We start from the raw sequence: 14,089 nt of genomic DNA, 5'->3' as shown, positions 1-14,089 counted from the left end.
TGTGATCTTTAAGGTCTCATCCAACTTGAAATGTTGGGATCCAATAATCCTGTTCACTGGCACCCCCAGGAGACCTATGGGGAGAAACTCTTCGTCCAGTGGGTGGAAAATGTAAGAGTTACCGTGTTTCCGTTTGGTTGTAACCACACTCTATAACTTGGAGAATTGGTTACCAACAACTCCCTTCTGGCCTCTTGGTCTCCATAATTTGCTCAGGATAGGGCAGTTGCAGAGCAGAAAGACACCTGTGTTCCTGCTACAAGAGTAACTGTTTTCCTCCTGTGCCTTTTGGGGGAGGAGCAGCTCTTGGGGGGCAGAGGGATGTGTTCATTCGAAGCAGAGAAGGCAAAAGCCTGAGGACTCTGCCCTTGTGAAGTCATCGTCTTGGCAAGTGCTGTACGTACGTACACACAGACTGCTATTGTGTTGGTGATGGATGGAGAGTGATGACTAGGGGAGTGTTGACCAGATCTGGAATTCCCTTAAGTTATGAAAGAATGCAGGCCCATCCTCATTATCCTCACAATCTAATTTACTCTCTGTTTAATAATTCCTAAGCTCTAGCCCAAAAGAGGGTTTGGTAGTTTGACCATAAGCTCATTGATGAGATTGTCTTACAAAGTCCCAGAAGATTCATTACAGCCTATACTCAGGTTGATCTCTGTTATCAGAGGAAAGGGCCTTTGACTCTGCTACCACAGTGGGAAATGAGAAAGCATCTTGTTAATAGGTTTTTGTTGTTGTTGTTGTTTTTGTGGGGCAATGGGGGTTAAGTGACTTGCCCAGGGTCACACAGCTAGTAAGCGTTAAGTGTCTGAAGCTGGATTTGAACTCGGGTCCTCCTGAATCCAAGGCCGGTGCTTTAGCCACTGCACCACCTAGCTGCTCCCCCCCAAAATAGGTTTTATTAACAGGTTAACACCTGTTTTGGTGTTTTGGTGTGGCAAATAGCTGGCCTTGGACTAAGAAAGACCAGGTTCAGGTCCCACTTCTGACACACACTCCCTCTGTGACTCTGGGCAAATCTCTTGTCTTCTTGGTACTTCAGGCTACCATAAGGTGCCACTCTGAACTGGTAGAAGGAGTTCCCTATACTAATGAAATTGTAGGTCCAATGTCTATCCTGAATTTAAGGCGATGTTAAAATGAGTGGAGTTTGCTTCAGGCATGCACATGCTGCTTTGGTAGGAGGGGGAAAGACGAAAGTAGGTAGTGTATCACAATTCTTATCGGCAAGAACCAGCTTGGCATAAAGTTTAACTAACTATCTGTCAGACATGTTGCAGAGAACTTGCTGACCTCTGAGGGCTCATCCAACTCTGGAAATTTGGTGAAAAGGGGAAGCAGTCTTTTCGAAAGGCCTGCAAATTTGGAGCCTATGCATTTAAACTTGGACCTTTATAGTCCAGATTCAGTGGTGATGAAAAACTTGAGGTGCCTTATCTGTGTGTGAGTTTCTTTTTATTAGCTTCTAGAACCAAGGATGGACGACCACACAATGCGCAGGATGGTGAGGGGGCAGTTGACCTTGCAGGGGTGGGGGCATAGTCAGGAATGCTGCTTAAAAGCACACATTTTGTGTTGCCAGAGTTACGCTCTCTATGATCCATCCGTGTTTCTCTTGTGATTTGATGCTGTGTGAGATGTGTTAGAGTGAAGCTGCAAAGTCGTATTCATGGTTTGGCTTTGTGCTCCTAAGTATCTTGACTTTAGAGTACAGTCAATCAGTTAACATTTATCAAGGGTCCTTTATGTACTAGGTGTGTGCTAAGAGTTTCTGTTTGAACGTTCCTGCTTTCAAGGCTATCACAAGTCTTAATGGGGGGAGGATGCAAACAACTATTTACAGACAAGATGTAGGCAGGATAAATTGAGGGCTGTCTCGGGATTTTTAGGTGATACCTGAAGGAAGCCAGGAGGTAAAGATAAATAAAGGTGAGGAGGGAGAGAATTCTAAACATGGAGGACAGCTAGACAAAATGCCCGGTTGGGAAATGGATCATCATGTGTGAAGGTGCCGAGGGGAATAGCATCACTTCTTCTTGATGCTAATCATGTCAGGTGAATCATTGGATTTTTCAATGACATTAATGAACTTCTCCCATTGCTTCAAGCTCTCCTCATTTATGCCGATGTCATCTGATTGTTCAATCAAAAGTCCAGTCTAAGCAGTTCCCGAGAATTTAAATTGAAGTCATTCTGCAACTATTCTCCCACATTTTGTTTTTGCAAATCATCCAGCATTCAAAGCTATTCTCCACCCCATTAAAAAAAAAATACAAAAGACAACATGGCAAAAAAGTCTGAAATGTCTGCTTCCCAAATGATAAATCTTCAAATTCCGAGAGGAAGAGGTGGCAGAGAGACTTAGATGTTTGGTCCAAATGAGGCTAGAATCTCTGAAAGAACACCACTTCCCCATTGGAGTCATTCAGGTAGTAGATGATGGAATTTGGTGGGGCACTTGACTGGATTTTGAGTTCTATTAGGACGTCACCTTTGTCTCAGTAGACTTCTTTTCATTTTAGATGGATGATTAGCAAATGCCTTCAGTGCTCTGCAATTTCTCGCACTGATTCTAGAGGAAAAGCTTCCTGGAAATGAAACCATTGACTCAGTCCTTTGCCTTTTTCACCCTTCATGTTGATTGTTGAATTTGTCTAAGGCCAAGTTTCTTAAAACTTGTGACCCTGTATGGGGTCGTGTATCTGAATGTGGGGCTGGTGAAAAATCTGGCATTATGTATACTTATTATATATACCTATCAAAGTGGGATCTTGTAAAAATTCCTCAGGCAAAAAGGGGGTCACCAGTGGGAAAAGTTTAAGAAGCCCTAGTCTAGGACAGTCTGCTTCATTCCCAGATCACTCTAGGGAATGATTTACTATTGAACTGTCAAAAATAGGCAGTAGGGCACATCAGTGGAAAGAATGTCAGTGATTGGGTTTTCATGGTACATTGTACTTCCTCTTTCCCTCTTCCTGTCTACCTGTGTTGAGTTGAGAGGGGAATGAGATGGGCTGTGAATGGTGAAAGATGGCTTGTGAGAAGGACTTAAAATTGGTTCCCTCTCTTCTATTTCAGGAATCATTGATTACCTTTGAAAGGGGCCAAGGCCGAGTTCTCTGCTTCAGATTTTTCAGAGCAAATTTTGGGTATCCTGTTCCCGCTGGGGGATAAAGGGTGAACCATCTCCTAGCACACTGTTGGTGCAGCAGCTTCCATCTCCCAGAACACCGACCTCATGTCCCTCTTGCATTTGTGTGCTCTTTCAGGTGTAGAAGATGAAGATGCCTTCGCAGAGGAGTGTAGCCGCAGAGGACAGAATGCCCTGCCTTTCCAGACCAGTGCTCGTTCTCAGAAGATGAATCGGCCTGCTCCCTCCAAACCTGTGCCTCAAAATGTTTCTGAGGAGGAGGAGCAGGATAAACCTCGGGTCAGCAGCAGCTGGGAGTCCCCCATATTCTTAGCAGGTGTGGAAAAAAAAGTTGAGGAATGTCCCCCAAATGAGAAAACCCCTCCTGCTTGCCCCCAAATCAAGCATTCTAAAACTAATACTTGTGAGGAGCAGATCATCACTCTCCCAGAGCCCATTAGCTGTGTAAATGAGCAGGAAAAAGCTGGCATAGAGAGTTCCCCAAATGAGGGATACCCTCATTCAGACCAAACCAAAGAGAAAGACGATGGCACCCAGTGCTGTTGTATTCTGACCTGACCTGGGAAGAGCGTGTCTGGGGGTTTAGGGCATGTTAGGGGAGATGCCCATAGGGCAGAGCAGTACAGTCAGTGGTAGGTGGCAGACTTTAGGTTTCCATACACAGCTCTCTTCCCTAACTCAGGAAAAAGACATCCTTTCAAGTAACTTCTAATCTCTCCAAACCTCCAAGTTTCCCCCAATTCTAAAACCCGGGGGGGTGCTGTATGGTTCTTCTTGTGTGTGTGAAGTGTATTGTTATTCCAGGACAAAAGGTGCTAGATATAACTGCAAAGGGCTGCTTCCTTTTAGACCCCCACAATCCCCACCCTACAGCAGCTAATGCCTTAGCGCTCTGGTTCTGACTAATTCATCCCATCACATACTGGGCCTGTGACCTAGAACAATGCAAATGGAAGAGGATTCTTGTGTTTTGGGTGGTCTGTTGGGCTCCAAACCGGTAGAGCAGGTAGAGAACTCTGTAACTACAGAAAATACTCTTGATGCCTTTTCCTGGTGTCAGTAACAAGCCATAGGATACCCTCATGCCCTAGTAAAGTGGGAAGTCTCTTAAGTGCCAAAGACGTGTTGCATCTATTTCCTCTCCACGGTCGCTGTAGAAGTCAGACTATTCTCTCCACCCCTATCTCTCCCACCCCCCCCCCATAGTTCCCCATACACCCTCTCACATGAGACCCCTGTAGTACGAGGGGTCGTATTAAGCTGACTGGTCTTTTGTGAGTCAACTTGAAGCCTGAGATTGTGTGTATCTCCCTGCCTCCATCCATCTAGGGCTGCAGGTGTTACTGAATCTAGATGTCAATCTTCTGACCTTCAGCCACAGGCTGGCTCCCATGTGGGCATGGGCCTCCCCCTTCCCTGGCCTGACACCTGCACTTTGGGAGCCAGAAAGGGTGGCTGATCACAGAATGTCACCAGAATGGCCTAGTAGGAAGAGTCTTAGATTTGGAGTCAGGAGACTTGGGTCCTTGTTTTGACTTTGCTTCTCATAACTTGTGTGAGCTGGGGCAAGTTACTTAACCTCTCCTGGCCCCAGTTTACTCATCTGTAAAATGAAGGAGTTGGACAAGCTGACCTCTAAGGGCCCCTTCCAGATCTAGTCCTGTAATCTCCTAATCATCCAGTATGGTGGAATTTTAGTCTGCCAGAGAAGGAAACTGATCTGAGACTTCTAAACAGAAGTAGAATTTCAAATCTCTTTATGAAATTGGTACATTTCTTCCATCTTAGCCAGTTATAGTCATCATTAACTATAGCTACCTCTACCTTTATCCCTCCACTGGGTACTATTAGGGCTAAACCATTTGGGGATTGGGGCTAGGTGCAGACGTGCGCGCGCATGTGTGTGTGTGTGTGTGTGTGTGTGTGTGTGTGTGTGTGTGTGTGTGTGTGTGTGTGACTGACCAACTGTGAATCTCTGTATTCCAAAGCTGAGCATAAATTATTGTTGTGCATTGTCCATGCCCCTTCTTCCCTTTGTTAATATAGGTTCTTTAATTTAGGTAAGTGAGAGACCTGGCCATCGTGAGATGAAATAGCCAAATAGTTCTATTGTGGAGGTATGCTGATAAAATACCCACTGGACAATTTGCTTAAGTGGGGCCCCCTCAAACTATTCCCATAGAAAAAGAAGCATAAGATTGTCTTGTGGGACAATCTTCGAAGTTTAATTTTTCCCAGTGCTCAATAGTAAGAACTTGAGGGGAAACTCTTCTGTCTCTTAAAAGGCAACATGGTCTGGAGCTTTGATCTGGGAAGCAAAGGGATTAATTAGATCCTGTTCCTTGATGCTCAGACAACTTAATTTTATAAAGAAACAGCAGCCCCCTGAGGTTCTCATGCCTCTGATAAAGCAGGGTATCATACTTCATTGTGAAATGGGAAAACAGCATGGTGAGGAAGAGTCCTGGACTGAAATAGTGCTCAGCCAGTAAGGCCGACCTTGGACAAGTCATTTAACTTTTCTAAACCTCAGTTTTCTCACCTGTGAAAATAAGGGCATTGCTTAGTTAATTGCTACAGCCCTTTCTAGCTCCAACTCACTGATTTTAGTATCTCTAATGCAAAAGAAAAGGTAGGGTCAGTGATTCCAGGAATACTCTACCTGGTAAAAAGCAAAGTGTCTGTGCGTGGTGTTGAGAACCATGGATGTGGAATCCACACTCCAAAAATGTTACTGTGCAACCTTGGTCAAGTCACTTTCAGTTTTGTCATCGATAAAACTGGACTACATGGTCCCTTCCAGCTCTGAATCCCCTGGTACTGTGACCCATTTTCTCTGCCTGGAGTCAGGTTCTCTTCTGAAGCTCCATCAGAATGGAGCGACCAATTGCAATGCACAAACAAAACTAGGATTCTAGATGGAGAGTTGCCAGCAGAAGCAGATGGGTGATTTAGAGGCATCAGCCCTTTCCTGTGTAATTGAATGAAAAATAGAGGCACTTGGGGAGCATGTGTGAATACAGAATAAATTCAGTTCCGAATTGAATGAGTTTAGAATCTTTCCCCAGTTGCAGTACACTCTGGGCACTGACTGGTTTGGGGGCTTCAGGGGAAAAGAGGGAGGTGTTTTTGGAGGGTGGGGCTAAAGGGTGTGACACAGATGTCGGTAGCAAATACAGGGTAGGCCAAAAGTCACAAAGAGGTCTGATGTTTTAATAACTTTTTGAAATTTTTTTTTCTTTATTTTTTGCCATTTACAAGATTTTATTTCTTTCACATGTAACATAAATTCATTTCCTATATATGCTGTATATGATGCTATGGTATTGTAAATTAAAAGCCAAAAATAAGGAAGTTATTAAGTTATTCGTGACTTTTGGCCCATCCTATACCATTTGTAGTTTGGAGAATTTGGTACACTCTAAAGTACTCTTGGATAATTTTAATGACCCTAGCAGTGTGTGTTGGGCCCTCCTTGGGCAAGCCTCTTAATCTTAATACAAGTGTCTGCTACATTACTGGGGAAAGAGAAAGGAAAGGGAATAAGCATTTACATAGAACCTGCTATGTGCCAGGCACTGTGCCCACCCCTGCAGAAGTAGGTTCTATTCTTATCCCCGTTTTACAGTTGAGGAAACTGAAGCTTAGATTGACTTATCCAGAGCCATACAGCCAGTAAACTGTCTATGTTGGAATTTGAACTCAGGGTCCTCCTGTCTTCAGGCCTCGTGCTCTATTCACTGTGCCACCAGCTGTCTGAGCACTCAGTCCCTATTGGAACAGGAATAGGTGGAACACCCATCCCGTAGAGACATGGCCCAAGAGCCAGTTCCCTTCTTGCCTTCATGAAAGCCCAACAGATGCTTCCAGATGCTTAATTCCCCTGCATTTCTGGTATTCCAGGAGTGCTGTACCTTTGTTTCATCCCCTCCCTCTGTTTTGCTGGTTTTATCATCATCTTCAACCTCTGCTGAGACTTTGCTGAGTGAGGCAGCAGTGCTTTGATTTCCAACTCCTGGCACAGTGCCTTCCACCGAGCGGGGGCTCGTTATTCTAAAGATTCATGACAGTCATGTGGCTATTTCCTTCACCAATTGAGATGGCTACTCCCCCCCACACCTTAATTGATGGTTTTCATGAGTAGCAATGATCTCCCCCCTTTTGGCCAGACTTGGGGTGATGATCTTTGGGGTGAAGATTCTTGTGTTGATGTCTGTACTTAGCATGCCCAGACCTACAGCTGGAACTGAGCTGGTATAGCCTTCAAAGCCTCAGGGTTCTCTGTACCACCTCCATACCGTACCAAAATATAGAATAGAACAGAAGGGTGCTGAAGAAATATTTTATTCCAAGCCCATGTTAGCTTGTTCTTAGTTGGTCAAACATAATTTCTTAGGAAGTATTTCTTCTATTGTGGAAATCTTGTTGGGGAAAGAGTATGCCATGGAAGAGTTTTCTGTATATACAATGCTGAAATTTTTTAAAGCCTAGACGTTTTGGGCCCTGAAAAGTGATGCAGGAGGGGACTAAAGAGAATAGGTCGGATGTGTTCATGTTTTAACAATTTGATGACTAGTTACTAAGCTGAGAACCTTGATATCCAAGCTCATGCCACACAGCCTAGTAGGATGCCCAGAAGTCTGACTGTGAAATCATTTAATTACTCATCCACAACTCATGTGTGTGAGATGCACCCATTGTTTGTAATGAATGATATTGATATACTAAAAGTATCTTTCACTTATGGTCCATTATTTGTTTTATGTTAAATGTTGGTGTGTTTTCATGAGTAACCATTATCTAGCTAGTCCCAGTCAAATTTCCTTGAAGGAGACCCTTACAAAGCACATTTTTTGGGGGGAGCCAGCAGCAAGTCCTGATTTGGTTTTTTATGAATGGCATAATTTTATTGTGCCAGTAGTATGGACTGTGTTGGGAAGATAATGGAGATGATGAAGCCCGGTGCAGGTTTGACCCATTGGTCCTTTGCCTTGTTGCTGACTGTGTTCTTTTCTACTTACTCTCCATTTGAAACTTTAAAATGCAGCTGCATTGTTCCAAATGGCCAAAGTGATTGTGTTACTTAAAACTTAACAGCTTATCTTGGAAAGGGAGTTCATTTCACAGAACTGGTCACGGAGAAGGATGAACTTTGACTCCATCTGATTCTGACAAACCCCAAACGTGCTGTAGATCTTTGGAGGAAAGGAGAACCTTGTAAAGGAAGTCTCTTGAGTCCTTTGGACGATGAATGTAGTTGAGAAGTTTTCATATTGAATAGAAAAGTGTTGTGCGCTTCCTCTTTTTTTTTAATTTCATTTTTTAAGAAACCACTTAACTTGCCCACGAATGCTGCCGAGTGTTTTCTGTTATTGTGATGACCTACACATTGCATTCAGCATGGAGCTTGTCAAACTAATCATTCATAGTTAACCTCACTTTCAGCTTGTCATCCTCAAAACCATTCCTTTTAATACAAATAGCTTTACATCTGTGTATTTGAGTACCTGTTTTTCAGCTAAGAATTACAGCCTTAAGAAAAAAATCCACAAGGAAAACTGTCATATGAACACTGGATCTTTTACTAGTTTGTTAAAAATCATTTGAATTGTAGTACTATGGGGACAATTTGCAACTTAAACCTCTCCCTTGTTTCCCCTTCCTACCTCTTGACTTCCCACAAGGTAGTGTGCCAAGCTAAACCTCAGGGAAGTTGGAGGGAAGACACTGTAAGGTCAGTCACCTCTTAGCAGTCTGTGTTTTATCCATGAAACATTTTAAAACAGAAGATTGGCTTCTCCCAGGGCAGCTTGGTAGCCTGAATTTGGAGGCAGAAGACCCAGGATTATAGCCTCCTTCCTCTGTGTATGATTCTGGGCAAATCACTTCACACAGCCCCCCAGTTTACTTATTCACAAAAACAATGCATTGAACTAGGTGATTTCCAAGGGCCATTCTTGCTCTAAATCTACTGACCTTGGTTAGGTTAAAGCAAGGTTTCTTAATACGGAGTCCATGGACCCAAGTGGTCTATGGAGAGATTGTAGCAGGCATCTTTATTTTCACTATCCTCCAGCAGAAATTTAGCATTTCCTTCAGTTATTTAAAAATGTTATTTGGGGGAATGGTTTTTCCCAGACTGCCAAAGGGATAATTGAGACTGTCCTTAAAGATGAGGTTAGCAATTAAACACAAATTGCTGGGCAGGGATACAGGGTGACTTGATGGTTTTTGAATATGGGAAAAGCATATACACAGATCTTCTAGGTGTATACCATGCACAGGACATGATGACAGGCTTTGATGAGAACAGTGGGATTCAGCTTAGACCTCAGTCTCTATGAAGGAATGACTGTTTAGAGCCGAGTTTCCCTTGTCAGGCTTCTCAGCTGCGCTCTCTTTGCTGGTCTGGTTCAAAACCCAGAGGTTGTTCATTTTAGAGGACCTCTTTGACAGGCATTTCTCCAAACATTCCTCCAAGAACCAAAAAGCAAGGTTCTTAACTTTCTCTTTGCATCAGGGCAAGTGGCCCACCTGACATACTGTCCTGTTCCCTCTCGATGGCTAGCCCATGGAAAGGTGGAGGAACTCCAGGGAAAGACTAGACTAGAAAGCATTTCTGTGTGTGATTTTGCCTGGGTTTTTCCGGTTTTCTCTTCTTCTAGGCTTCCAATCATCAAGCTAAGGTAGGTCATCCACAGACATTTCCAATGGGCTTTGTACTCCTATAGCTGGGAGTTAGATTCTGTCTCCTGTGAAAGACCCTCTCAGTTTATCTGGTCTTCACTGGTATGAATGGAGTTGATTACTCTTTTCCTTCCAGCTCTGCCCCATGCCTGATGCAGTAGGCACTCAATAATAAATGTTTATTAACTGACTGATAAAAGCAGCCATCAGAGGAGCCCTGGAGTGCCCTTCGGTCTCCCTCCACCTCCCAAGGTCATTGCCTTTTTCTCCTCTTCTTTCCCCTGCCTCCCTCTGTGCTCCACAGTGGCCCAGCACACCTTAGGTCAGCTAGGGAATAGGCAAGCATTGCTTTGTCACCTTTGTGGCCCTGAGAACCAAGGGGTTAGTTCTAGGAAAACCTAGGGGCTTCTAACTCTTGTGCTTTAAAGTGTCCTGGGGAGAATGGGAAAAGGGAGGTGGTAGGATGTAGCAGGGTTGGGTGGTGGTTGTTGTAAGCTCAGATTATGAAAGTGGTTTTAATAAGTATATCAGAGAAAACAGACTGAGCAGGATGTGAACAAGATATGGGGGGAAATGCCCCAGCAGGAGACAGCAAACATTTCTCACGCTTCTTTTTGTTGGCCATGTATAAACTGTATGCTTTTGAGCGGCAGCATCTTTGAGGGGAGGACTTGAGAGAGAAGCTAATGATGCCGTGATATGTGGCTCATAAGTGGTGTGGCCCAAAGAGCCGGTGCAGTGAACAGAGTCTGGGGGATTTAGGCGCAAATCCCACTTCTGACGCCTACTTCCAATATAACTGTCGGCAAGTTGATTCCGTTGCCTGGGCCTCAGTTTCCTTGTCTGTAAAATGAGCTGGAAAAGGCAATGCAAACCACCACAATATCTTTGCCAAGAAAACCCCAAATGGGGTCATGAATACTCAGACACAACTGAAAAACAATGTGTTTCTTTGAGTCAACCTATTGCTTAAGCATCCCCCCTAGCAAAGAGTATGTGCTTGAAACACTGGTTTAGTGGTTTCTCCAGCCATCAGACCTCTGTCTTCTGGAACAGGAGTAGTAATGGAGACCAGATGGAAAACACTGGGCACCTTGAAGAAGGGGGTGGAGGCAGCAGATGTGAGGCACTAATCTGGCAGACAGTACCTAACAGCCTAATTCACTCCCTCCATGGCTTTTTACAAAGCGAGCTATGATGGTGCCACTCCCTTTATTTGTAGGGCTTGGATTAGGAATTCCCCTGGCATTTGACCCAGGGTCTGCCCCCCTATTTTTCACAGGCGATCTTCAGCTTCCTGTTTTTGATGGGTGGATGCCACCTTTCTTTTTGCCTAGCTCTCTATTTGCCCTTTCTCCAACAGTTTTGCTCACATTTGGATGCAAATGGCCCATGGCCTTTTTCCCTGGAAGTTAATTCACTTAATGCCACTTTTGTTCCCATTCTCTGCTAAGCCTTCTCCAGCCATTTGGTTGTCATAATTACACTGGGAATTGACAACTGAAGATCACTGAGACATTGTGCCTCCTGTTCTTGGTCACTGGGATGATATGTGGGAAGCACCTTTTTTTTTTTTTTTAAGTTTTAATTTTCTTGCTGAAGTTCCAAGTGCCACAGCCTCAGAGGGAAATAAATGAAGTTCCTTGAGGATTGGTGAATAAGTGATGGATTAAATAGTGGTACTTCCACACACACACACACACACACACACACACACACACACACACGGGCACGTTGTATGCAAATGTAATTTAATCTGCTGGAGTGAAGGCCATTTTCATATCCCTGTTTTTCCCCCTCTAAATTGGAGCAAAAATGAGTTAGAAAGCCAAGGATGATGCTGCCATTTAAAATCTCCATTTCTTTTCTCTTTGTTTCTTGATATTAGCCATCTTAATTCATTGGACTCCCAGTTAACTATGTGTGGGATTTTAATCTGCTACTAGTGCTAATGGAATCATCATGTTAGGACTCCAAACTAGTACCCTAAATGTGCCTTCCTTGATGTTAATTCCCTTCTCCCTATCCTTCACTCATACTCACCATTTTATATATCCATTAAAGAGCTTGGTTTACACCCTTGAGGGCCTTTAATTAATTGTTATTTTTTCCCCCTACTAAGAATTCAGAGCTTGGTGATCTAATAAGACTTTTCCCCCCTTAGAAACCCAAGCAGAGGAAATAGAAGGGTCCAAGAGGAATTTGCATGTATTTGTGATATACACACCTAGCACTCAACTGATTATCTTTGCTACTTGAATTGTAACATTTCTTGCCCATCTCTTCTTTTATCCTTTCTCTTCCCCAATTGATCTGGATACCCTGATTCCCAGAACTAGGGTAGTTTTGAGATGAGAGGAAGAAATCTTGGCTGTGTCTCTTGGGGTTCACAGTCTACACCTTAGATGATAATGCCTTATGACACTTTTATGGTAAACAGAACACTTTCCTCAAAGTAGTCATGTGGAGCATAAGTAGTCCAATTATCACCAACTCCATTTTTTAGATGAGGCTCAAAGAGATTGTGACTTGACCTTGGTCACAGAAGTAGAAAGTGTCAGAACTGGAATTTGGACTCTGGGTTCCTGAATTAGAATAAGGCAGACCCAGGTAGGAAGGAACAAATATTTATTCAGTGCCTACTCAGTGTTAGGCATCTGGGGATACAAATACAAACAGAAAGAAAGAGTCCCTGCCCTCAGGGAGCTAATATTCCAGTGGGAGAGAGCTGAAAAGGGGGAGGCTGGTGGTACCTAGAATGATCTTTAAGTCAGGAGAAGATCTCTTAGGCTTTCAGATACAAAGTGGGACAGATTGCCACAGAGAAAGGACTTCTTTGATTGATTGATTGATTGAGAGGAGAACTAAACTGAAGCCATATTTTTTTTTCTACCATGAAAGATTTGTTCTCCAATGTGACGGTCAGTGAGGTAGGCAAGACTTGCTTCTTACTGTGATGTCTGCTTCATACCGTGCTTCTGGAATAACTCTGAGATGGTGGATTCAGAGGACTGGAATCATCCATTTCCACGTACCATGGGATGAGCTGAGGGACCGGCGCTTTCTTTCCCAAGCAAGCTCTCTGCCTCAGCTAGTTCTGTCGTCCATCCTTCTTTGTGGGAGATCAAGGGAGATCTGCTCTCAGTCTCGGATTGCGCCTCCTGCTGGCAAGCGTTGGTTTGTACTGCTGGCCAGCCTAGCAGCATTTTTTGTGCCATGGTGGGATGTTGGCAGGAAAGTGGAAAATTTTCTTCGTTTTCACTGAGGGCCTCCGAACCGCTTGGCATATGGATGGTTGGACCATTTTTCAAGAATAAGGGCATCTGTCTTTTTATTGTGCTATGGAAAGGACATGTTAAGAGCTTTGAATTTTTTAGAGTCCGCAGTGCCAGGTTGGTGCCAGTAAAACAAGTGGATTGTTGGTAGAATAGTTGAGAGGTACCACAACAGCATAAAATCAGATGGGAATTAGAGGATGTCTCTAGGATTGTTATTTCATACCTAGAGAGGTCACTCCTGAAGCCTGACCCCAGTGTGGAATGAAGGAAGAATAATCAATAGATCCATATGTTGTGCTTTGGCTAAACTTTCTGTTGAGGAGGCTAGTGCTTGGTTTTAAGTAAGAACGCCATACTTCAGTCCATAGCCGTATGGATAGATAGCTGAGTTTAACATGGGTGAGCCAAGCTCAGCAAGCTCTGATGTGGCAATCTTTAGGCTGATGCCCTTCTCAAAATGCGTTGGTCTTTAGCCATGAGAGTGTCCCAGGCCTTAAGCTGGGTTGTGAGACAAACGGGGTGTCTGCAGCCCAGTCTCCCAAACTCAAAGAAAATGGGAGGCTTTCCGTAAGGCGAATGTTTGACTTAACTAGCACAAGGCCACTATTGAGTTGCCATTCATCCTCAGGCGCAGAAGCATTCTGTGTCATGCGCCTTTAGAGGTTGTTTGTGAAAACTGTCCACTGAGCCATCTTTAGTCCAATATTTGTTACATTTTAGCAAGAGTCCATTCTGTTTTTGTGATGTGCAGCAGTGGATCAAGGGACCTGGGCAGGCTGGTGGTGACTCTGCCTTATCACTGGTTTCACATGTTAGATACCTGACCAAGAGATTCAAATTGAATTTGCTCTTGTATTGCCTAAATTATGCATCAGGCCTATCCATCTGCCAAGCCTGTTTTGTAGCCTCTCCACATTTTGCAGCTGGGAGCTTCTCCTACCAGAGTGACTACAGGATGAGGGCCAGT

General features: G+C 43.9%; 1 protein-coding gene across 2 annotated transcripts in view; it reads left to right on the top strand.

Annotated features, from left to right (window-relative positions):
* Positions 1–14,089, top strand: part of DNAJB6 (DnaJ heat shock protein family (Hsp40) member B6) — a 121,493-nt gene that overhangs the window by 104,626 nt on the left and 2,778 nt on the right. For both annotated transcript variants that reach the window (XM_043965181.1, XM_043965180.1), the window contains exon 9: positions 3,276–3,473. In XM_043965181.1, the coding sequence (XP_043821116.1) occupies positions 3,276–3,473 (198 nt within the window). The remainder of the gene's footprint in view (positions 1–3,275; positions 3,474–14,089) is intronic.

The sequence above is a fragment of the Dromiciops gliroides genome, chromosome 5, assembly GCF_019393635.1.
Source record: "Dromiciops gliroides isolate mDroGli1 chromosome 5, mDroGli1.pri, whole genome shotgun sequence".
Lineage (NCBI taxonomy): Eukaryota > Metazoa > Chordata > Mammalia > Microbiotheria > Microbiotheriidae > Dromiciops > Dromiciops gliroides.
This window is presented reverse-complemented; position numbering and strand designations above follow the sequence as displayed.